This window comes from Dermacentor variabilis, chromosome 7 (genome assembly GCF_050947875.1).
Source record: "Dermacentor variabilis isolate Ectoservices chromosome 7, ASM5094787v1, whole genome shotgun sequence".
NCBI classification, from domain to species: domain Eukaryota; kingdom Metazoa; phylum Arthropoda; class Arachnida; order Ixodida; family Ixodidae; genus Dermacentor; species Dermacentor variabilis.
In genome coordinates, this window is record NC_134574.1 from 96,906,002 (window position 1) to 96,932,079 (window position 26,078).

The 26,078-nt window shown below is 43.6% G+C and overlaps 1 protein-coding gene and 1 long non-coding RNA gene across 2 annotated transcripts; both read right to left on the bottom strand.

Annotated features, from left to right (window-relative positions):
- Nucleotides 1-306: 306 nt before the first annotated feature.
- On the bottom strand, nt 307-9,267 carry LOC142586972 (uncharacterized). Its single transcript, XM_075697843.1, has 3 exons — nt 9,098-9,267; nt 8,253-8,339; nt 307-982 (listed from the first exon to the last, which is right to left on the bottom strand). The coding sequence occupies exons 2-3, from the start codon at nt 8,326-8,328 to the stop codon at nt 432-434; spliced, it is 627 nt and encodes a 208-aa protein (XP_075553958.1). The 5' UTR covers nt 8,329-8,339; nt 9,098-9,267; the 3' UTR covers nt 307-431.
- Nucleotides 9,268-16,864: 7,597 nt separating this feature from the next.
- On the bottom strand, nt 16,865-25,738 carry LOC142587652 (uncharacterized). The gene is made up of 3 exons (XR_012829604.1): nt 25,620-25,738; nt 24,778-24,864; nt 16,865-17,541 (listed from the first exon to the last, which is right to left on the bottom strand). It is a non-coding gene; the product is annotated as an uncharacterized LOC142587652 (long non-coding RNA).
- Nucleotides 25,739-26,078: the final 340 nt, after the last annotated feature.

Here is a 26,078-nt window from a genome sequence, read left to right on the forward strand (position 1 = left end):
CTCCGCACTTAACAGAAATAAAAGTATTAATAGTGTTCGAATATACTTTCTAACCAATTTTTGTGAAAGAAACTATCGGCTCTCTCATGGCAATCTTCTTCCCTTAACGTTGTTACGGAAGGCTAAGTAATAGAAATGAACACGTGTACCCCAACCCTCCTCCAAAATTGAGGGAATGGCTGCAGCTAATATCTCTGAATATTTTTTTGGAATTTTCGCTCAAGACCAGCGCTTACTTCTCTGCTCGCCTATAGAAGAGCAATGACGACACGATGTGCCAATAAAAAAAAATAACAACCAAAGCACTCCAGCAACGTAAGTGATTTTATTTGGTTCCTTGAAGTTAGAAAAAATGGCATGATTACAAGACAGTGTTGGGTTTCACGTTGAGTTTCCGTGTCGCGACAGCGTTATTTTTTATTGTGCATATTTCACTCAAGTGCCTTACTGAAGGACCTGCCAATATTAAACGGAAATTGGTTGTCCCAAGCTTCTTGAAGAACACTTGGTAGGAGTGCGCTCAGCGCTTCAACAGTATGGTGCACACCAGGCCCAAGACCTTTTACAACAACACGGATGGTCTGTGTTGTAACAGGAAGCGCACGTTTGAATTTCAGGTTCACTCCTTCGCCAGTGGACTCGGCAATGGTAAATTGGGCTGTGAACCGCACGAACATGGAGCGAAGAAGTAACTCTCCTTGTTGACCAGAGCAAGTCTTAAATGGCGTGGAGAATTCTATAGGTTCAATATTGTAGAAGTCCACTTGAACCATGCGCTTTCCTTTGGCGCAGTAAGGAATTGGGGCACCGAATGGGCGGAGTTTCTTCAGGCCACGCATAGTAATTCTTCGACTGACATCAATTCCTGGGAGGAGAGAGTGGAACCCCTCTGGGCCGTACTCGAGGTCTTCTGGAAGGTTGGCAAGCAGCTTGGAAAACATCTCGTCATCCAGTCGGACGCCAGAGAAGTTACATGGATCATCTGAAAATGGAAACGTAGCAGCAAGCGCTTAGTTCAATTCAGCGAAACTGTTTCTTGCAAGGACAATTTCCAAGCTATTATTGGCCTCGTTATAGCACGACTACTGCACTGCCCCAATCAGAAAGTTGGCATTCAGAGGATTGAGAAACTATGTCATTATTTTGCTGAATCCCTCGGAAATGGTTGTAGCTACACGTAGGGGTCTGTCAAAAATTACATGAAGGCAACGACGTCTACCAGCGGATAGGCGAGAGCGGCACTCCCACGTCTCAAGGTTAGATGATTGATTCTATCGGGGAATATATGGATGTTTTCGACTGGTATCTTCGCAATAAACCCATGTCCCCACCTAATACTTGTTTTCCCACAATATACGCATCGTTAGTTTGCTTCATGCTTTTCCTCAGGATTGGTGGTGGGGGCTGTCACAATTATAGCGGTTACTCATTGTATGTATGTATGTATGTATGTATGTATGTATGTATGTATGTATGTATGTATGTATGTATGTATGTATGTATGTATGTATGTATGTATGTATGTATGTATGTATGTATGTATGTATGTGCTTCTGCCCCCGCGCTCAATGGTTCTCCAATTTTGCTAATATCCATGGTTATCATAAATAAGTTTTAAGCATTTTTTAATCGTCACCTGTGGCACAAAGCATATTTGTACTCTTTGTGTTATATGCCTCGAAGCGTCTGACACTACTTGCATGAGAAATCGAAATGCCTAATCGACTAATAAAAAAAATCGAATGTTCACTTTTTCATAGATAATTTACGGCACACACTGCAATCTGTAAATTGCAGCTGGTGATGTTGCAAGGTATATCCACTTGGAACAAATTTTGAGCAGCCATTGGCCTTGAGATATACGCCTTCAATGGATCGGTAAAAATGCACTGTTGTTTCACTTATTTTTTTATCAATACATTCTTTTTTGCACTGAAGCTCAAAAGTGATTGGAACGCCCACCTATCTCACTCTTTTAAAATGGATATTTCGGAAATTGGTATCATCCTGAAATAGCATTCTAAGTTAATGTGCCTTTCGAACTCACCGATCACAATTCGTAAATTGCAATACGCCTCGTAATGTATAATTAAAGAAGATAGTTTGTTATTTTTGTTATTAACCGATTATGCATTTTTAGTTCCCATCCAAAAAATATGCGCCGCTAGAAATAACCCACCTCAAGGGCTACAATTAGGCTACCTGTGATAGATATTGTCACAGTCTATAATGTGGAAAGAGGACACTGTGTGTGACCTTGTAGATCACGCAGAAGATTGGTTGTTCTATAGTTCTTGGCTTCATCATTAAAAGCCATCTGTGATAGACATAGCTTCTTGCTTCCCATATTATCATTGGTGGAGGTGCGGAGTAATCACTTGCGCAAGACGGCGCACCGCAGCGGAGGTAACCTGGCTGCCATGTCATCCGAAGGAGAGTTTTCAACCACGGACCCGTCGGCGCCACCGAAGGTCATCTTGCGCCAGCCTGACGACCCTGGCATGTTTTTCGGTATTGACAACGTTGACGTCGATAACTGGTTGCACGATTACGATTGGGTCAGCGCACACATTAGGCGGCATAACAGGCTTACGCATGGTAATATATTATTTTACCTTAAGATAACAGCGTGGGTCTGGTTCGAGACACACGAAGAAGAGATTACAAGCTGAAACCAGTGCAAACAGTCTAAGAGGTTTGTTGGGTGAGCCCGTCAGCCTCCAACGTGCTGCCGAGAAGGACATTGGGGCACGTGTACAGAAGTCTCTGAATTGTACGTGGCGTACATCCAGGAATACCTCACTCTTTGCCGCAAGGTGGATAATAATATGGCAGATGCCGACACGGTCAGCCACGTTTTAAAAGGCAACGTGGGCGACGCGTTTAACCTTCTTGTTTACAGGAATATCACAACGGTCAATGATATCTAAGTAATGTCGCTGTTTTAAAGACGCGAACAGCCGTTGCATAGTTCAACAGTTTACGCTTCTGCCCAATACCGCAGCTTCCTCGACGAGCGAACGCAATTTACCACGTGAGCCCAGCTCCTCCAAGAACGTCGTACGTATCGACCGGCGAGAAATCGAAGCAGCGTCTCCTGCCATGCCAGTGACCTGGTGCCTTGATGATTATCGGCCGCTCGTGTCTCTCATTGAGTTGGTCTTTGGCCAAGAATTTCCCAATGTGGGTCTTCCGTCTATCTACTCCACCAATCTTTGCTTTGATCTTTCACAATCTTTGACTTTGCTTCGTATGCAGCCTCTGCTCCTGTTTACCGGAGTCAATGTGGTCCCTATCAGAGCTATCGCAGCCTGGCCGAATGGCGCACACATGATGATAGACCCACCTGCTTTTATTGTGGACGTGTGGGCCACATCTCTCGCCACTCCCGATGTTCCTGGCCAGCCAAGCCTCGACCAAGATTTCCCACCTACTGCCACCACCTACTGGATCCTCGCCTACCTGCACTCTCCAACGAGGTTGAAGATGCACCTGACAACGCTCGACTCACTGTGACTAGTCGCTCGCCTTCCCCAGGTTACCGTCGCCACTCTCCGATGGGAAATCAACTGGGGCAGCTCCTGCAGGTGATGCTGCTCTAGCACCCCCGCCTGAAATCCCACCGCTGACCCTGCCTTCTAATCGGAACCTTCTGTACGTGGACGTGGATAGTTTGTCCCTTACAGCACTCATCGACACTGGAGCGCAAGCTTACATCATGAGTGCGGAGTTTCGAACGGGCTTGAAGAAAGTGCTGACTCCAGATCTAACTCGACAGCTGCAGGTCGCCGACGGTGGAACTGCGGCTGTGCATGGAGTACGTACTGCACGTGTGAGTGTCGCCGGTCGCCACACGTCTGTTTTCTTTAGTGTGCTCGAACATTGTCCTCAGGATAGGATCGTCGGACTCGATTTTCTTACCGCCTATTCTGGTCTGATTGACTGTTCAGCTGGTGTTTTGAAACTTTACAAGCCCATTCCCGTTGGCCTTCTCGCTCAAGCTCCAACTGAGGTTTGTTCTGCGGATTTTATTCACCTCCCGTCCCTAGCAGCAACCTGCATTATTGTTTTAGCCTGCCAATCAATATCAGACGGAGACTATGTCCTTACTTCCGCGACTTCAGTCCAGCTTTCTCACGATGTCTGCTTCCCACACACCGTCGTTTCTGCAGCGGACAATCAGACATGTCTTCCCATCCTAAGTTGCGGACAGTGCCCTCAAGTACTTCCTCGAGGCAGGTCTCTTGCCACGTTGTCACCGTCGCCTGAGTGCCACATTGCCGCTCTATTTGCTGCGCCGTCTTCGAGCAGTACTCATTCTGCGCCTTCTGCATCGGCCCTGCCCGACCACATTACAAACAACATTGCATGGGACTTCTCAACATAGCGAGCCGCAGAGCTTCGTGGCTTCCTGGAGTCGTACTCCGACATTTTCGACCTGAACGATGGCACTTTGGGTCGAACTACCGTCGTGAAGCATCGTATAATTACCGGCAATGCAACACCTGTTCACCGAGGCCCATACTGGGTGTGGCCCTCTGAGCGACAAGTTATTAAGAACGAGGAATACAAAATGCTTGCCAAAAGAGATTATTGAACACTCTTCCAGCCAGTGGGCTCCTCCCGTTGTTCTCGTCAGAGAGAAGGATGTCACAGTCTGTAACGTACGAGCAAGAGGACACTAATGGTGGCCTTGGAGACGTCGAAGGGTTTAGGTTGCTTGATGCTCTACGCTTGTTGGCACCGCCTTTAGATGCCCTCTGTGAATAGCGGTAAGCTTCTTTCTTCCCGAAAGTATATATATTTTTTTTAATTTTGTAAAACGTAGAAATGATTGCCAAGCGTGTCCCTCTACTCTGGAGAAATGACAATATACACGGTTACTTTTTTCTGTTCATTATATAATTGCATCTGCAAGCCCCAATGCCATCATTTTATTACTGCATTTAGTGTGTCTGAATCACACGTGCTGGAAATACTAGAAGTATATGCTTTCTTCCACCGGCCACCTTAAAAAAATACGAAACACAAGCTGATTAAACAAGTAACACTCTATTGAAGGGAAGTTTGCAGGTTTGCCTCATACCTCGGGCACATGAAGCGCAATTGTTGTTGCTTATTTCGTTTCGAACACAATGTTTTTATGCTTCAAAACATATGAAAACAAACCCATTCACGCGAATAAATTTTTTAAATATAACCGTGCCGAGGTACCGAACACTGCGGCGATCGTGGTAGAACTTGAGCAACAGACTTATCTCGATTAAGGAGATATATTCACATTCAAGCATTATTCTTCTATGGGATCTCTGATTTTAATCGTGAATTATATCGTGCACTATAGTGGCTTCTACAGCTGTATTCAATATAAGGAAGACTACTGCACGAAGCAATTTAAGGTTATCGCGTAGGCTCATTTGCCTAATGGTTTTCACCATATTATTTCTACGGTTCACTGATCTTTGCCTATCTTCACCTAAAGCCTTAACGACAAGGTAAATGAGCCGCGCCAGCAACCCGTCAGGAGGATGCGATGCTGCATGGAAGACACTGATTTTGCACTGATGAGAGTAATGAACCCTCGTCAAGCGCCACAACCTGATCGTAGTATGTGCATAAGCTCGCAGGAAACTACTCTTAGTCCTGTGTTCTTTACACATACTGCCCACTTCTGCAATGGGGTGTTATATTTCCCTTACATGACAGTAGCATCTTCCCTGAATATTTAACAGACACTGAAAAATATTGTTTCAAGCTTTCTGCAGGCGCCGCTCGCATCAAGTGATCCTTAAGGCTTTATCCGTTTTTCAACGCAGATTTTAGCCTGGTTTATTAGAGGGGACAACAGCTAAAATTCGCTCCATACTGTAAAGCTCTTTATTTCGAATGTAAAAAAACCACCTTCAGAAATTCAGTTCATTAGCTATGCAACACATGCAATTGGTAATGCTATTTTCCGAAATGATAAATATAGGTGGAATTTCCTGCGACTCGTCTAATATGAAACTACAGTATGTGAATGAACTACCACGTGTAAGACAACCGAGAAACACAGAGCTACTCACAACTTGCACCACACAATGATGTCTTTAGAGAATCGTTATGTACACTGAAGCAGCTGTTCTGAAGAACGAAGGACTGTTTGCATCCATGAGACCCGCGAAATCCGGATCCTCGCCAGCTTCGTGGCCGTTAATGAGTTACATGTCGCAGACCGTGCCATTATCGCTACTTATACTATGTCTATATAGCAATCATTCGAACTTCTAGCAATTCTTTATACGCTGTAAAGCGGCAGAAGCATATGGAAGGAAAATGGTGCATATAAGAATTAATTGCACATTCGGCAGATTTCATTTCATTTTGAAATCAAGGTACAGTGGGCACAGACACCCAGTCCCATCCACTAAGACTACTATAATACAGACAACAAGATCCCTCAATGTGTTCCTTCACCACACAGCCGCCAAATTGCATTTGCTTCGACGCGACGTTTGAGTCCTTCTAACCCTAAAATCTCTTCTTCGACGGGATTCACGTGCTTCAAGCCATTCCCTTGCCTGTGATAACACTCAGGCTTAGAACGTTAATTTGGGAGACATGGGTAAGGAGGGAGAGGGGAGTTTGCTTGCTCCTTCCGTAATCCCGCTTGGGCCGGAACAGCTGACATCGCTGCAAAGTTCGCAAGTTCTCTGTACACGTGTCGTAAGCGGAAGCCCATGATATGATGTGGCGGTTCAGGGTGGAAATATTCTCCCAATATATACCTAACGAGAACGATGACCGGCGCTGCGAAGCTCTGTTATGCATCGGACACCTACACAGCCCGCCTGTTCTGTCTAACAACGGTTGATTATTTGATTATTGTACATAGGCTAGTACTAGGCAACTGTTCTTTTTGATATTACGCAAAAGCGTTTATGTTCTTATCAGAACTTTCACTCAGACGCAGAATTATATGAAAATTAGAATGTTGGAAGGCAAACGACGCCTCCTATGCAACAGTGTCCGCCATTTCTTTTTTCTTTTTTTCTTTTCCTAGTTTACTTGTGAACTGTAGGCGAACAACATTATTCAAAGATAGAGTATCGTGATTTAAATTTTGATATAATTGATATTTGAATGATAGCTTAATTGATTAAATTAAGAAGATGTGTTCGCTGCTGGTAGCTACTGTCACAAACAGGATGCGTCAGCTGAGCACCTGCTCTTCAAGTGTCCGCCATACAAGCGTCAGCTTAACGCCAGCATAGCCACCAACCAACACAGCAGACACCAACACTAAACCAATATGGCCATTTGATTTGATGGGATAAGCATCTTCTATCAAATGATAAGACCTTTATTCCCTGGTCGGGCCCAGACAAAGACAGGCTGTCATAGCTCTTTGTAATTTCGGATAGTGACCTTTTTCAAATCTCTTTAAAGCAGACACACGATGAACATGCTCATTATGTGACTTTGGGCACTTCTATGTGAACTTTCAACACGCTTATACGCTTTACTTATCACCGTGTTATGACGCTCACATCGTTTACGAACAATTCAAGACAATTTTCGTTACACTATAAGCTGCAAATGGAACCTTTCTTGTTACCCATACAGGTCGTTTTAGACCCTACGTACGGCAGAATAGAATGATGCTTTATTCCTTCGCTATGTTCATTTTCTTGTTCTCTTTATAATTTTTCTTTTTACAGCTTTTATTGCCCATTTTGCTCATTCCCTAGAGTTTGCTTTGAACAAACGCGATAGCCAGTCCTTCACTGATATATTTTCTAAATCGACAACAACCACTTAGGCCAAGCAATAGCCAAAACAGAACAGGGACCGCCAGCGAACTCGCATTCATGGTCTCTTCAGGTTTCGCTCTGGGTAATAGTGTAAGCAACTCTAAAGACCACTCTAATGTCCAAATAAAGAAAGTGCCGACAGGTTCGGTCTTACAGACAGACCAGGCAAAGAGCTATGAACTGTCGATAATGGACGATGGTCATAACAGGCTACGTATGCAGCTTCTTTATGAAGAAAGGCTGCGCACATTCATGTTCAATATTCTGTAGAGTGGAAGACCTCGCATTTCTATATGTATACTGAAAGACTGTAAAGGATGATCACTTTTTTGCTATTGAAGCATATATTTCTGTAGAATAATAATACTACCGAAAAAACTGCAGTTTCATACAGTTTAGCATTCCTAATTACATAAATAAGCATATTTATTCATGCGAGAAATTAAAGTGGCAACTTACCAGTCCTGTACAACATCGCAGCGCACGATGAAGAAAAGAAAGCGATTACGCCAAGGAATTTCGTAAGGCCCATCATTACGGATAAATCTGTAAACAAATCCGGAGGTTATGCAATGTAATATTACTACAATCCAGTATAGTAACGGTAGATAACTATTGGGATAGACAACTTTGAACATACCGTAGGCAAGGGCTCGTAAATTTTCGCCAATTGAGTACACTCCCTGCTACAGTTATTCATAGGGTAACTCTACAAGTCACAGAAAGTATAACAGCCATCAGCACTGGCTTCTGTAGTATGTTCAGAATTTCACACTGTTCTACAACTAATAATGTAACTCATCTGATTTAAAATTTGAAATGTTGCGCGTAGATATTAGAATCATGAGCTCATTGAGTCCGAGTTCTTACACCGCTTAAAAATTATCTTGGTAGCATAATGAATTAGAAATCCATTTTTTTCCGGTTTCGTTGGCCTCGGACTACTTGAAGAAGACATCACTTGCAATTGTATTGTTACGTGTAGCATAAAACATTTCATGCTGTTTTTATTCAAGGAAGTGGTAAACCAATACTTTCCACAGCAGGCCATGAACGTCCTTCAAAAGTTTCGGCAGGAAGCTTGCACACAAACTATGGCAACAATTACATTGATATTTTACACAGCTGAAAAACTATGTTGCGTGTTTCTCTTACATGTTTTATTGAGTACTCTATCTCAACATCATAATGTAAAACCAGCCCTATTTATCCTTAAAGATTTCCATTTTTGGACAACAGGTTTGTACTCTAATTGAAGGTGATGACTGCAATCTACATCTTCCGGCAAGGACAAAGTGACTTACTTTTGGCTCGCTGCGTTGCGTCCAGAGTAACGTTGTTGAAAGTACTAGTCCTGTAACCTGACTACACTCTGCGAAAACGAACTTGCCTTCGCAATGGAACTGTACAAGAAGTTGTGAACGACGTCCCTCTTCAGCTGCTTTATATAGAACGACTTCACGGGCGTCTGCGGACCCGTGATAAGTCCAAGCCGCGTTGAATGTGCAACAGCAGCCACGTTGAGCGTGACCCCGCTTGCAATCTTTTGGTAGGCTGCACGATGCCGGCGGCTTCCGTTGCTCCCTCATTGACTCTAACAAGGGCTTATGGACCGCAGCCCTGAGACGGCTACGACGCACGATGATTGCAGCCGAAAATAACAATCGCAGACACACACTCGGCTCTTTCACGGCTATCAGCGCCAAATAACGATGTTAATTCGGCGTTCGGCTGGGGCGATTTTTGCATCCAATAATTGGACAGATCCTGTGCTTGGTCTATGGCACGTGTAAACGTATTGACAAGAGTGCTCGTCCAAGTTATATAAAGTAGTTTAAGCAATGCATGAAAGCAGCCCACTGTTCCTTGGAACATTTTTGTACACTATAGGCAGTGTAGTCGTCCATTGTGCTAATGCGCTTTAATAGCTCAAAACCTACGCGGGATAAATGAGAACAGCCCCATGTATAAAAAGAAATGGAGATTTTTTTCCTGATATCGTATGCATGAGAGACATGATGGTCCAATCGTCAAGGACCCCGCCACACATTCTACATGTTTCTGTTGCCAGAAAGTAAGGCATTAAATTACCCAGATATCTTTCAGCACTTCAAAGCCATGAAGCCACCGAAGGAACAAGACGGCAACACCGTTGAGGTGGTCGATCCGAACCATTTTATCCACCATTCTTAGCATTACAAGATGGACAAACATACATTGCCAAAGTGGCGCAACTTTCGAGCTTTTTTACGACATTATGGTATTCTCATTCTTGTGACAAATCTATTATGCTCGTTTCCTTGGTAGTTTGAGAAGAGATCGAGCGGAAAAGCATTCCGTAAAAGCATTAGCCTTACTAATAAATTATATTGGTAAGACGAGCGGAGCAGTTAAATTGGCAGCACTGCATTGAATACGAGCAGTTTCATTTGAACGTACATTTTAAATTTTATTCATCAAAAACGATTGTATCAATTTTATTCTTTTTTTTTTCAAAGTAAGCTAAGCAGTTCTACGGCCATGCAGAACTAGCAGATCATAATTTTTGTTATCACGGCTTGTCCAAGAGCGCTTCGCAAACGCAGTGTAAGATTCTACAATGCTTTGTCAGTTTGACACAAACGACAAGACTACTAGTACAAAACGTGCGTGGGCTCAATCAGAATAGCTCCAGGTATAATAAGAAATCAAGTATATTTTTTCCTGATATTGTAAGCATGAGAGACATGATGGGCTAATTGTCGAGGAACCCGCCATTCCTCCTAGTAGTTTCTGTTGCAAGAAAGTAAGGCAACGAAAGGCCCAGATATCTTTCAGCACTTCAAAGACACAAAGTCACCGTAGAAACAAGACCGCAACGTGGTTGAGGTGGCCGATCCGAAGAATTTACTTGAGTAATCTTAGTATGACACGAACCGACAAACTTAAAGAGCCAGCGTGGCGCATCTTTCGACCTTTTTACGACCTTACAGCATTCACATTATTTTTAGAAAACTATTATTCTCGTTCAATTGGTTGGTTGAGAAGACGTTCAGCAGCCACGCAGTCCGTAAACGCATCAGCCTTACTACTAATATAATATTGGTAAGACGAACGGAGGAGGTAAATTGGCAGCGCTGTATGGTATACGGGCAATTACATTTCATTATACATTTAAAATATTACTTTGCAAAAATGCATGTATCAATTTTACTCTTATTTTTTTCAAAGTAAGCTTTTCCATAACCATGCAGAACAAGCTTATGTTTCTTTTTGTTCCCCAGCCTTGTCCAAGTGTGCTTCGCTGACGGCAGTGTAGGATTCTACTATGCTTCGTCTGTTTGACACAAACGACAAGACTGCCACCGAATTGCTCATCGCAAAAACTGAAATGCGGATGTAACAAGGCGTAAAACTGCGTTTTTCCTATCGCACTCCTTTATAGTACTATACTATACGTAGCAATATTTATTATTATAAGGTTTGTTGCATAACTTGTCGCTTAAAGAAATCGTAGTTGCACATCATCCCGATCCTCGCTGTAAATTGCGGATGAATTTACAAATGGTTTCCCTCCCCCCCCCCCGACTTTCCGCCACGACTCCTATATTCTACGAAAGGCGAAATTTCATGCACAGTATCTCGAATTCAAGGACTTGGAGCATTGTGGCCTCTCGATGGACTACTTTAACCCAACTTTGCAGTGTCAAAGCTTATTCTGATCAGTCCTTTTTTTGGGAGAACGCGAAAATTTTTATACATTTTCTATAATACCGCTTCGACATTAACCGCATGTCACATGAAGCGACACTGCTTTCTTTGATTTTTTTTAAATATTAATAGCCATGGTTTGTAGACCACACTAGTCTAACACTTTCTAATCACGCCAAATGAAGCCAATAATCGAACCACAGGTGCACATTTTACTGTCCATTCGTTATCATTTCGAAACTCAGATATACCATTAGCCCGCGTGCAGCGCTATCACAAGAACTAACTGAATGTCACCCTTTATCTTCATCACATATGCTTTATTGCTATTAACCGCCATGTGATGGTGTCCCGAGATAAGGGCAGGGCCACATCTTGCCCTGGTCTTCATAGGTGAACTTGTACATTTCATTGCAGTCATTGTATGCTTTATGTCGTTGTTTGCAAGAAAATAACTTTAAAGGAGTGGAAAAGACGATACTCACTTATTCAGGTGCGAAAGATTGTTACGCAAGATGTTGGAGAATCAGTCATTGTGCCTAACTCACCTTGAAAAAGAAAGAGAAAGCTGATTCTATCTATGTTCGGATGTTTTAGAACCGACATGTCACTGCGGGAAGGCGCCTTATGTCACAAATGCTACGGTAAGGCTACATTCGAAGGACTACTGCAACGGCCACTCGAGATGGTTAATAAGCCAGATGACAGATAAAGAGCACTTCTACAGTACTTATAAGCCATATATTAAAAAGAAGAAATTCCCATTCTAGCAGCTGCCTAAGATTAGGAGATTGCCATTGCTATACGAAGGAAAACGCTGACTTAGGTCCCATATGCTTAGCTCCCCCTGTATTACACAAAAAGGACGTGGCGAAATATCTTCTTTTTCTCCTATATCCAAGCTGGCCAAAATAGTGTTCCGAATTATACAGCATTCAATGCTGACAGACACACAGAAATGCCTTGAAAATCGACATAGTTATGTTTTTGCTGAAGAGAGTATCACTACGCTAATGCATGTGTCTCAGCTATTTAATATAAAGTGCTGGAAAACTGTCAATTGAATCATGACACAAGAGAAAATAAGAACGGGGGAGGAGTTCGCTATGAGCTGCTCCTGTCGCTTCAAGGCGAGCTGCAGCTTCTGATAAGTCTATTAAAACACAATTAATTTTTCGTATGCCTACGGGCTGTAAAAATGATGTTCTTGAAGCTGTAGTGATCTCACTGATTAAAAATGGGATCTCTTAAACCACCCAGTACGATATATATTTCCGCGCAGATTCACTCACCAGGAAATCAAATTCGCGGGTCCTCGTTATTCACCGACTAACTGTGAGTAGCTTGAAACAAACAAGACTGCCCTCATAAAAAAAGGAAAATTGTTTCACACTGTCAAACGGTTAAAAGTTGCTAGACATCCTTTGAACTACACAGCACACCCTGTCTGGTTTATGTTAGTGTCAGCAATGCTTTCTTTCTTGCTGTATTTCAAATATAGGTGCGTCATTTTTTTCTTTCGTATCCACAACATCGCTCCATTGGAACATTTTTGTTTGACTTTTTCGACGATCAAGCTATATTGAAACCTACATATGTATCTCACCCTTGGCACTTGTACCCTTGTACCCTCAGTAAAGGGTACAAGTAGTAATTACCGTTTTGCAAATACTTTCTCTCAGGCATGAGAATCTGTAAACCCTGCTTCGCCTACCTTTGATTATACTAGCCGTGGTTCGCTTAATATGCCGCCCCTATAGTATTTTTGTGCGCATTTAGATTATAAGTATCGACCTTTGTAGCAATTTGCTTCAACGATAAATGAGACAAGTGTATTTTTATACAAGTGTGTTAAACATAAATAATGTCGCTATATTTTCTTTTCGAACTGACATTCTCCCAAACTTACCCCTACTGTGTAAAAATGCACTTTCTCGCTGTAGTTTCTTTGCAGCAAACGATGGGTAAATGTGAAAGTGAATACACTGCCATTTCTAACCGGTTCAGAAGTGAGCGAAAGTAGCAAGAAAACAAGAACCATGTAGTCAAACAGCTTTATTTCACATATTCCCAACACATGATTCACGAACATTGTGTAAATGTGTGCGAGCTTATCCTATGTGCCACCTCTGACTAGTAGAATATAATCGTACGTGCTGTTTCTAGCGTCTAGTGATACGGGTTGAAGATTTACGAAGAGGAACAAGAAGCAAATACTACCAACTTTTTAAGTGTGCAGCATGATGCGGTAAGACTCACCCAGACTATGGATTTTCTTCACCACTTGCAATTGTACCACTTTTTTGTAGGCGGGAACGGAAAGAGGTAAAGGCTGATTCTTGGGTTTTACTGAAATACGCCTACGCATTTAGTGCGCTTGCCTATCCATGCATCTATGTCCATCGCTATTTAACCACCACAACTGCCAGCAGTCGTTCAACTTGCCAAGACCAAAACGGTTCCATTATGTGAAAGAAAAATGCAAACATTTCTTCATCGGCCTCACGGCGCGTTGCATCGCAAGATGTGGTCATATGGGCGGCTACAGTCACAACTGTCGCTGGTCGCATTTACACGTAGTTGCTGTAAAAGAGATGCTCAGAAAATGCGCAGTAGTAAATCACTGACCTTTCCGGTATGTCCCTTTGTCCCACGTACGGCGTGTTTGACCTGTACGTAAGTCAGCTAGCCAGCTAGAAAAATACATCTATAATGCCCGACAAAGTAATGCCCGACAAATGCCCGACAATAAACCCACAAATTTTACCTGGAGGCACCAAAGCAGGCGCCTGTTCTCTGGAGCTGCGAAACGGCATCTAAATTTTCATTGGCTGCGGCACAACGTCTCACAACCTTCTAGACGGAGCAAAGCGGGCGAAAGAGAGCGCTCTTCACCGCGCTAATGCGTTAGGTGCGGCGTGAGGGGAGAGGGCAACGTCGCAATGCTTCAACGCTCTCGCTCTCAGAAGCATGCGTTATCTGCGTGTTTTGTGGACACGCATGTTCTCGCCTACGCTCTACCTTCGCCTCACTAATTGCTAGGAAGAAATAAATGCCTAAAAAGAGACCTAATTGGAAGGTACAAATGTTGGCTGTGAGTTTCGGGCCTATGAACACACCTTGAGCAGCCGAGTGTCTAACTCACTGGTAGGCTAAACCAGCGCCTCCTGGATAGCAAGCCTGTACACTTTGCTTTACGACATCATGCTAATTGGACTGAAATTTTTATTGCCAAACCCGGCGCGACAAAATTGTTGACGTCAAAATCACCGCGGCTTACTCGTGAGAGTGCCCATTAAAATGTGTAGCTGTCGGGCAAGGCAGCATGACGTGGCGAATTAAAATGAACCGACCTTCTGCTATATAGGAGGCGTTGAAGAAGCGTCTCACCGTGCTCGGATTCCATCGCGGTGTTCATGGGCCCTATAACCTAAAACTATTCCGATCGGTTTTTATTCCAATACCCTGGCATGAAATTTGCGTAACTGCCGGCCGAAGCATCGGGGGGCACCCTCCAAGCTTGTTGGAAAAGCCCAATCAAACGCTCTCCAGCTTTATAGGAGATAACTACTGCTTACTTTTAAAGTGCATAACATTGCCTCACCGAGCGAATTTGCTTATCTGATTTACTGACCAGAAACTGGAGGCATGCTCAAGTAGGGAGGGTTTCGCCAGCGCAGTAAAAATGCATAATTTGACGAGTAGGGTGCTGCCGGCAACTGTGATTTGTCCTCTTCCACTTAACACTTTGTGGCTGGTCGAAAATAGCGGCGGTGTGCAATGGAGGGTAAAAATGTACCAAAAACGGATCCTCCCTACAGAAGAGGTTGCAGAGCCCCTGGGTGCTATAACGTATAACTATTCCAAACTGTTCTATTCCGATTCTCCAATCAGCCTACCGCGATTTGTCAAAAGCGTTTTTGGACCACCCCCACTTCACCTGTCTGTCGCCATGTTCACCTTCCTACTACTGCTAAATTCAACGCGCGAACTAGTGCGATACAAGCTAAGGCAGAGGAAAAAAGAGGACATGGTGCCGAATATTGCTGGGACCAAAGTCGGGTAGTTCTCTCTGACCTCTACGCGTTGATACCAGTCAAAACGCAGGCGCAGCGTTCCACTTTGTCGGCAATAACTGTTTTACTCTTTTCCTCCTAACAACTCATACGAGGCGAGTGGGAAAAGATGGGTTGCCTGGAGCTGCGTGATAACGGGCATGTTTTCAGAGTTAAGCGTCGCGCAGTAGACCATTAGTCACAGAAATCGCGTCACTATGACCCAGCTTCGCTTAGGAAACCCTACCTCCTTTATCGCTCTAAGCGGGCTGTGAAAAGATGCTTTTACAGCACAGAAAAGGTTTCTTGCGCAATCCCATTACATGTTTTTTTTTTTTTAAAGAGGTTAGGCGTTGGTGTTAAGCACTCTAAAAAGTTCTTTCATAAATTGGCACGAAGACTACTTTGTTCAAGACACATTCTGTGGCCTTCTGCAGTTATTGATGTTTTATAGAGGGACTTGGATTCGGCAACAATGAAACAGGCGTGCGTAGGGAAAAATAGGTCAGCCTGATACAGAAGTCCGACATTTCAAGCTCTGAAATAGCTGTAGAATCAAAAGAAAATCACTCTGTTATCGTCTCCGGCCTACCAACTGGAAAAAATGCCGCGAAAGATGCAACACAAATTACATTTTATTCATGGTCAACTTCGTCGGCGTTATGGTTTCCTCAGTTTTTTTCAGTGAGACTCACCGAGAGCGGGCGCAACGAGGTATTTGCCGTCATCCTTTTTCTTGGAAGTTGACCCCCTCAGCGTACAATATTTGCCAGGTTAGAAGATTTTGCAATATTTCATTCGGCCTATTCCATTCTTCTTTCCCATATCCTACTCCCACCAAGGGAAGCGGGAAATGGGAGAAATGTTATTTCACTTGGGATAGTCTTCCTGATGTATTCTATGAGACGTTGACCTGAGCGTAGTATGCTACCTGTGGACGACACCACGACGAAAGCTTACGACAATTTCATTTGTCAATCACTCTGTAACTTTTCTACTGAAATTATTCTCCGAAACCTGTCCAGTCCTCCCCACTGAACACAAATAAAAGTATTAATACTTTCTAACCAATTTCTGTAAAAGAAACTATCGGCTCTCTCATGTCAATCTTCTTCCCTTAACGTTGTTGCGGAAGGCTAAGTAATAGAAAGAAACATGTGATCTCCAGGCTCCTCCAAAATTAAGGAAATGGCTGCAGCTAATATCTCTGAATATTTTTTTTTAATTTTCGCTCAAAACCAGCGCTTACTTCTCTATTCGCCTATAGAAGAGCAACGACGACACAATGTGCCAATAAAAAACAAAAAAACAAAAAAACCAAAGCACTCCAGCAACGTAAGTGATTTTATTAGGTTCGTTGAAGTTAGAAAAATTGACATGATTACAAGATTGTGTTGGGTTTTCACGTTGAGTTTCGGTGTCGCGACAGCGTTATTTTTTACTCTGCATATTTCACTCAAGTGCCTTACTGAAGGACCTGCCAATATTATACGGAAAATGGTTGTCCCAAGCTTCTTGAAGAACACTTGGTAGGAGTGCGCTCAGTGCTTCAACAGTACGGCGCACACCAGGCCCAAGACCGTTTACAACAAAACGGATGGTCTGTGTTGTAACAGGAAGCGCACGTCTGAATTTCAGGTTCACTCCTTCGTCAGTGGACTCAGCAATGGTAAATAGGGCTGTGAACCGCACGAACATGGAGCGAAGACGTAACTCTCCTTCTTGACCAGAGCAAGCCTTAAACGGCGTGGAGAATTCTATAGGTTCAGTATTGTAGAAGTCCGCTTGAACCATGCGATTTCCTTTGGCGCAGTAAGGAATTGGGGCACCGAACGGGCGGAGTTTTTTCAGGCCATGCATAGTAATTCTTCGACTGACTTCAATTCCTGGGAGGAGAGAGTGGAACTCCTGTGGGCCGTACTCGAGGTCTTCTGGAAGGTTGGCAAGCAGCTTGGAAAACATCTCGTCATCCAGTGGGACGTCTGTGAAGTTACATGGATAATCTGAAAATGGAAACGTAGCAGCAAGCGCTTAGTTCAATTCAACGAAACTCTTTCTTGCAAGGACAATTTCCAAGCTATTATTTACCTCGTTATAGCACGAGTACTGCACTGCCTCAATCAGAAAGTTGGCATTCAGAGGATTGCGAAACTATGTCATTATTTTGCTGAATCCCTCGGAAATGGTTGTAGGTACACGTAGGTGTCAGTGAAAGACTACATGAAGGCAACGACGTCTACCAGCGGGTAGGCGAGAGCGGCACTCCCACGTCTCAAGGTTAGATGATTGATTCTATCAGGGAATATATGGATGCTTTTCGACTGTTATCTTCGCAATAAACCTATGTTCCCACCTAATACTTGTTTTTCCCACAATATAAACATCGTTAGTTTGCTTCGTGCTTTTCCTCAAGGGTGGTGGTGGGGGCTGTCACCTTTATACCGGCTACTCATTGTATGTATGTATGTTTGTATGTATGTATGTATGTATGTATGTATGTATGTATGTATGTATGTATGTATGTATGTATGTATGTATGTATGTATGTATGTGATTCTGCCCCGTACTCATTGGTTCTCAAATTTTACTAATATCCAAGGTTATCATAAATAAGTTTTAAGGAAGTTTTAAACGTCACCTGAGGCACAAAGCATATTTGTACTCTTTGAGTTGTATTCCTCGAAGCGGCTGAGACTACTTGCATGGGAAATTGAAATGCATAATCGACTAATAACAAAATCGAATCTTCACTTTTTCATAGATAATTTACGGCACACACTGCAATCTGTAAATTGCAGCTGGTGATGTAGCAAGGCATATCCACTTGGAACAAATTTTGAGCATGCCATTGGTCTTGAGATATGCGCCTTCAGTCGATCGGTAAAAATGCACTGTTGTTCAGCTTACTTTTTTATCAATACGTTCTTTTTTGTACTGAAGCTCAAAAGTGACTGGAACGCCCACCTATCTTACTCTTTGAAAATGAATTTTTCGGAAATTGGTGTGATCCTGAAATAGCATTCTAAGTTAATGTGCCTTTCAAACTCACTGATCACAATTCGTAAATTGCAATATGCCTCGTAATGTATAATTAAAGAAGTTAGTTTATTATTTTCGTTATTAACTGATTATGCATTTTTCCTTCCCATCCAATTAATAATAGCCGCTAGAAATAACCCACCTCAAGGGTTAGAATTAGGCTACCTGTGATAGATATTGTCGCAGTCTAAAATGTGGAAAGAAGAGGACACTGAGTGTGACCTTGTAGATTACGCAGAAGATTGTTTGTTCTATAGTTCTTGGCTTAATCATTAAAAGCCATCTGTGATAGACATAGCTTCTTGCTTCCCATAATATCATTGGTGGAGGTGCGGAGTAATCACTTGCGCAAGACGGCGCACCGCAGCAGACGTAACCAGCCTACCACGTCATCCGAAGGAGAGTTTTCAACCACGGACGCGTCGTCGCCACCGACGGTCATCTTGGGCCAGCCTGACGACCCTGGCATGTTTTTCGGGATTGACAACGTTGACGTCGATAACTGGTTGCAGGATTACGAATGGGTCAGCGCACACATTAGGAGGGATAACAGGCTTGTGCATGGTAATATATTATTTTACCTAAAGAAAACAGCGTGGGTCTGGTTCGAGACACACGAAGAAGAGATTACAAGCTGAGACCAGTGCAAACAGTGTAAGAGGTTTGTTGGGTGAGCCCGTCAGCCTCCAACGTGCTGCCGAGAAGGACATTGGGACACGTGTACAGAAGTCCACTGAATTGTACGTGGCGTACATCCAGGAATACCTCACTCTTTGCCGCAAGGTGGATAATAATATGGCAGATGCAGACAAGGTCAGCCACGTTTTAAATAGCAACGCGGGCGACGCGTTTAACCTTCTTTTTTACAGGAATATCACAATGGTCAATGATATCATTAAGTAATGTCGCTGTTTTAAAGGCGCGAAGAGCCGTTGCATAGTTCAACAGCTTACGCGTCTACCCAATACCGCAGCTTCATCGACGAGCGAACGCAATTTAGCACGTGAGCCCAGCTCCTCCAAGAACGTCGTACGTATCGTCCGGTGAGAAATCGATGCAGCGTCTCCTGCCACGCAAGTAACGGGGTGCCTTGACGGTTATCGGCCGCTCCTGTCTCTCATTCAGTTGGTCTTTGGCCAAGAATTTGCCAATGTGGGTCTTCCGTCTATCTCCTGCACCAATCGTCCTGACTTTGCTTCGTATGCAGCCTCTGCTCCTGTTCACCGGAGACAATGTGGTCCCTATCAGAGCTATCGCAGCCTGGCTGAATGGCGCACACATGATGATAGACTCCCCTGCTTTTATTGCGGACGTGTGGGCCACATCTCTCGCCACTGCCGATGTTCCTGGCCAGCCAACTCTCGACCAAGATTTCCCACCTACGGCCACCACCCACTGGATATTCGCCTGCCTGCACTCTCCAACGAGGTTGAAGTCGCACCTGACAACGCTCGGCTCACTGCGACTAGTCGCTCGCCATCCCCAGGTTACCGTCGCCACTCTCCGACGGGAAACCAACTGGGGCAGCTCCTGGAGGTGATGGTGCTCTAGCACCCCCGCCTGAAATTCCACCGCTGACCCTGCCTTCTAAACGGAACCTTCTGTACGTGGTCCTGGATAGTTTGTCCCTTAAAGCACTAATCGACACTGGAGCGCAAGTTTACATCATGAGTGCGGAGTTTCGAACCGGCTTGAAGAAAGTGCTTACTCCTGCTCTGACTCGACAGCTGCAGGTCGCCGACGGTGGAACTGCGGCTGTGCTTGGAGTATGTACTGCAAGTGTGAGTGTCGCCGGTTGCCGCACGTCTGTTTTCTTTAGTGTGCTCGAGCATTGCCCTCACGATAGGATCGTCGGACTCGACTTTCTGACCGCCTATTCTGGTCTGATTGACTGTTCAGCTGGTGTTTTGAAACTTTCCAAACCCATTCTCGTCGACCTTCTTACTCAAGCTCATACTGAGCTTTGTTCTGCGGATTTTATTCAGCTGCCGTCCCTAGCAGCAACCTGCATTATAGTTTTAGCCTGCCAATCTATACCAGACGGAGACTATGTCCTTACTTCCGCGACTTCAGTCCAGCTTTCTCTCAATGCCTCCTTCCCACACAACATCGTTTCTGTAGCGGACAATCAGACATGTCTTCCCATCCTAAGTTTCGGATAGTGCCCTCAAGTGCTTCCTCGAGGCAGGTCTCTTGCCACGTGGTCACCGTCGCACGAGTGCCACATTGCCGCTCTATTTGCTGCGCCGTCTTCGAGCAGTACTCATTCTGCGCATTCTGCATCGGCCCTGCCCGACCACTTTACAAACATGATTGCATCGGACTTCTCAACATAGCGAGCCGCAGAGCTTCGTGGCTTTCTCGAGTCGTATTCCGAAATTTTCGACCTGAAAGATCACACTTTGGGTCAAGCTACGGTCGTGAAGCATCGTATAATTACCGGCGATGCAGCACCTGTTCACCGAGGCCCATGCCGGGTGTGGCCCTCTGAGCGACAAGTTATCAAGAGCGAGGACTACAACATGCTTGCCAAAAGGGATTATTTAACACTCTTCCAGCCAGTGGGCTCCTCCCGTTCTTCTCATCAGAAAGAAGGACGTCACAGTCTGTAATGTACGAAAAAGAGGACACTGATGGTGGCCTTGGAGACGTCGAAGGGTTTAGGTTGTTTGCAGCTCTACGCTTGTTGGCACCGCCTTTAAAAGCCATCTGTGAATAGCGGTAAGCTTCTTTCTTCCCGAAAATATATTTTTAAAAATTTCGTGAAACGTAGAAATGATTGCCAAGCGTGTCCCTCACTCTGGAGAGATGAAAATATACACGGTTACTTTTTTCTGTTGATTATATAATTGCATCTGCAAGCACCAATACCATCATTTTATTACTGCATTTAGTGTGTCTGAACTACATGTGATGGAAATTCTAGAAGTATATGGCATTATTCCAGGGACCACCTTAAAACATACAAAAGACAAGCTGATTAAACATGTAACACTCTATTGAAGGGAAGTTTCCAGGTTTGCCTCGTACCTCGGGCATTATTTCGTTTCGCACACAATTTTTTCTGCTACAAAACATAGGAAAACAAACCCACTCACGCGAATAAATTTTTGAAATATAGCCGTGCCAAGGTACCGAACACTGCGGCGATTGTGGTAGGACTGAAGCAATAGACTCATCTCGATTAAGGAGACATATTCACATTCAATCATTATTCCTCTATGGGATGTCTGATTGTAAGCGTGAACTATATCGTGCACTATAAGGGCTTCTACAGCTGTATTCAATATAAGGAAGACTACTGCACGAAGTCATATAAAGTTATCGCGTAGGCTCATTCGACTAACGGTTTTCACCATAATATTTCTACAGTTCACTGCTCGTTGCCTATCTTCACCTAAAGCCTTAACAACAAGCTAATTGAGTCGCGTCAGCACCCTGTCAGGAGGATGCAATGCTGCATGTTTTACACTGATTATGCACATATGAGAATAATGAACCCTTGTCAAGTACCGCGACCTGATTTTACTTTGTGTATAAGCTCGTAGGAAACTACTCTTAGTCCTGTGTTCTTTACATATACTGGTAACTTCTGCAATGGAGTGTTATATTTCCTTTACGCGACAATATCATCTTCCCTGGAGGTTCAAAAAACACTGAAAAATATTGTTTCAAATTTTCTGCAAGCGCCGCTCGCATCAAGTTACCTTCGAGGCGTTATCTGTCTTTCAACGTAGATTTTAGCCTCGTTTATTAAAGGGGACAAATAACAGCTACAATTCGCACCATACAGGGAAGCTCCTTATTTAGAATGTAAGGAAAGCCACCTTCCCAAATTCAAATAATTAGCTATAAAACACATGAAATTGGTAATGCTACTTTCCTAAATAACAACTATATGCGGAATTTCCTGCGAGTCGTCTAACATGGAAATAGAGTATGTGAATGCATTACCACAATTGAGACTACCGAGAAACAAAGAACTACACACAACTTGCACCACACAATAATGCCTTCAGATATTCGTTATGTACACTGACGCAGCTGTTCTAAAGAACGAAGAACTGTTTGCCTCCATGATCACCGTGCAATCCGGATCCTCGCCAACTTCACGGCCCTTAATGAGTTACATGTCACAGACGATGCTATTATCGCTACTTATACTATGTCTATATAGCGATCTTTACAATATCTACTTATTGGTTATACGCTGTAAAGCGCCAGAAGCATATGGAAGCATTAGGCTGATTTCATATAATTTTGAAATCAAGGTCGAGTGGGCAGAGAGACCCTGTCCTAACCACTAAGACTACTATAACACAGCCAACAAGATCCTTCAATGTGTTCCGTCACCACACAGCCGCCAAATGGCCTTTGCTTCGACGCGGCGTTCGAGCCCTTCTAAGCCTAAAATATCTTCTTCGACGGGATTCAGGTGCTTCAAATCATTCCCCTGACTGTGACAACACTCAGGGTGAGAACGTTTCTTTCGGTGACATGGGTAGGGAGGGAGAGAGAGGGGAGTTTGCTTGCTCCTTCCGTAATTCCGCTTGGGGTTCAAGAGCTGACACCGCTGTAATGTTCGCAAAGTGCTCTGTACACGTGTCGTAAGCGGACGCCCGTGATATGATGTGGCGGTCCAGGGTGGAAATTTTCTCACAATATTACCTAGAACGATAACTCGCGCTGCGAAGCTCTGCTATGCATCGATCACCTACACGGCCCACCTGTTCTATCTAACAACGGTTGATAATTGACCTACAAAGCACATAGGCACCTGTTCTTTTTGACATTACACAAAAGGGGTGCCAAAGGTGATGTATTGCATTACACAAAAGCCTTTATGTTATTATAAGAGCTCTTACTCAGGCGCAGAACTATACGAAAATTTAAATCTTGGAAGACAGACGACGCCTCCTGTGCAACAGTGTCCTCTGTTTATTTTTTTTTCTTTTACTAGCTTATTTGTGAACTGTAAATGAACAACATTATTGAAAGGTGGAGTATCTGTGATTGCAATTTTGATATCCTTGATGTTTGAATGATAACCTTGATTGATTAAATGAACAAGGTGTGTTGGCTGCTCGTAGGTACTGTCACAAACAGGATGTGTTAGCTGATCACCTGGTCTTCATGTGTCCGCCACACAAACGTCAGCTTAACGACAGCATAGCCACCAGCCAACACAGCAGACACGAACACCAAACCAACATGGCCCTCTGATTATACGGGGTAAGCATCTTCTATCAACTGAGAAGGCCTTTATTCCCTGGTCTGGCGCAGGCAAAGACAGGCTGTCATAGCTCTTTGTAATTTCTCATAGTGACCTTTCTGAAGTCTCTTTAAAGCCGACCTACGATGAACATGCTCATTATGTGACTTTGGGCACTTTTATGTGAACTTACAATACGCTTATCCGCTTTATTCATCACCGTGTTATGACGCTCACATCGCTGATGAACAATTCAAGGCAATTTTCGTTATGCTTTAAGCTGCGAATGGATCATTTCTTGTCACCCATATAGGTCGGTTTAGACTCTACGTACGCCAGCATAAAATCATAATTTATTCCTTCGCCATTTTCATTTTATTGTTTTCTTTCTATTTTTCCTTCTTACGGTTTTTATTACACATGTAACTAATTCTCTAGCGTTTGTTTTGAACAAGAGTGAGAGCCAGTCCTTCACTGAAATATTTTCTTAATTGACAACAAGCACTTAGGCCATACGATGTTAAAGGCATACGCTCATGGCAGCAATTACCAAAACAGTACAGGGCCCGCCGGTGAACTCGCATTCATGATCTCTTCAGGTTTGGCTCTTGGTAATAGTGTAAGAAACTCTAAAGGCCACTCTAAAGTCAAACTAGAGAAAAAGTGCTGAAAGGTTCGATCTCACAGACACACCAGGCAACGGGCTATTAACTGTCACTAATGGACGATGGCTGTAACAGGCTACCTATGCAGCTTATTTATGAAGAAGGCCTGCGCACATTCACATTCAACATTATGTAGACTGAAAAACCTTGTATTTCTAGATGTATACTGAAAGACAGTAAAGCAGGATAATTTTCTGTGCTATTGAAGCATATATTTCTGTAGAATAATAATACTACCAAAACTGCAGTTTCAGACAGTATAGCATTCACAATTACTTAAATAGGCATGTTTATTCATGCGAAATATTAAAGTTACAACTTACCAGTCCCGTACACCATCGCAGCACAGAATGAAGAAAAGAAAGTGATTACGACAAGGAGTTTCGTAAGGCCCATCATTACGGATAAATCTGTAACGATATTCGGAGGTTATTCATTGTCATATTACTAGAATGCGGTATAGTAACCGTAAATAACTATTGCAATAGATAATCTCAAACATACGGTGCACAAGAGCTCGTAAATTTTTGCCAATTGAGTACACTCCCTGCTACAGCTATGCATAGGGTAACTCCAGACGTCACAGAAAGTAAAGCAGCCGTCAGCGCTGGCTTCTCTGGTAAGTTCAGAATTTCACACTGTTGTACAGCTCATAATGTAACTCATCTCACCTAAAATGGGAAATGTTTCACGTAGATATCAGAATCATGAGGTCATTGAGTCCGAGTTCTTACATCGCTTAAAAGGTACCTTGGCAGCATCAAGGATTAGGAAGCCATTTTTTTTTGTTTCGTTGGCCTCAGACGACTGCATAAAGGCATCTTTTGCAATTGTATTCTTACATGCAGCATAAAACATTTCATGCTGTTTTTCTTCAAGGAAGCGGTAAACCAATACGTTGCACAGCAGACCATGAATATCTGTCGAAAACTTTGGCAACAAGCTTGCTCGAGAACTATGCCAACAATTAAATTCATATTTTACATAGCTGAATAACTGTGCTGCGTGTTTCTCGCATGTTTCATTGAGTACTCTATCTCAACATCATAATGTAAAACCAGCCCTATTTGCCCTTAAAGATTTCAATTCCTAGACAACAGGTTTGTGCTCTAATTGAAGGTGACGACTGCAATCTACATCTTGCCGCAAGGACAAAGTGACTTACTTTCGGGTGGCTCCGTTGCGTCCTGAGTACCGTTGCAGAGAGTATTAGTCCTGTAAGCTGACTACACTCTGAGAAGACGTGCTTGCCTTCGCAACCGACCTGTACAAGAAATTCTGAACGATGCCCCTTGCCAACTGCTTTATAAATAGCAACTTCAAGGGCGTCTGCGGACACGTGATCAGTTATTATCGTGTTGAATGTGCAACAACAGCCACGTTGAGCAGGATCCCGCTTGCAATCTTTTGGTAGGCTGCACGATGCCTTTCGCTTCCGTTATTCCTTCATTGACTCTAACAAGGGCTTATTGACCGCAGCGCTAAGGCGGCTACGACGCACGCTGATTGCAACCAAAAATAGCAATCGCAGACACACACTCTGCTCTTTCGCGGCTATCAGCGCCAAATAACAATGTTCATTCGGCGTTCGGCTGGGGTGATGTTTCCATCGAATAATTGGACA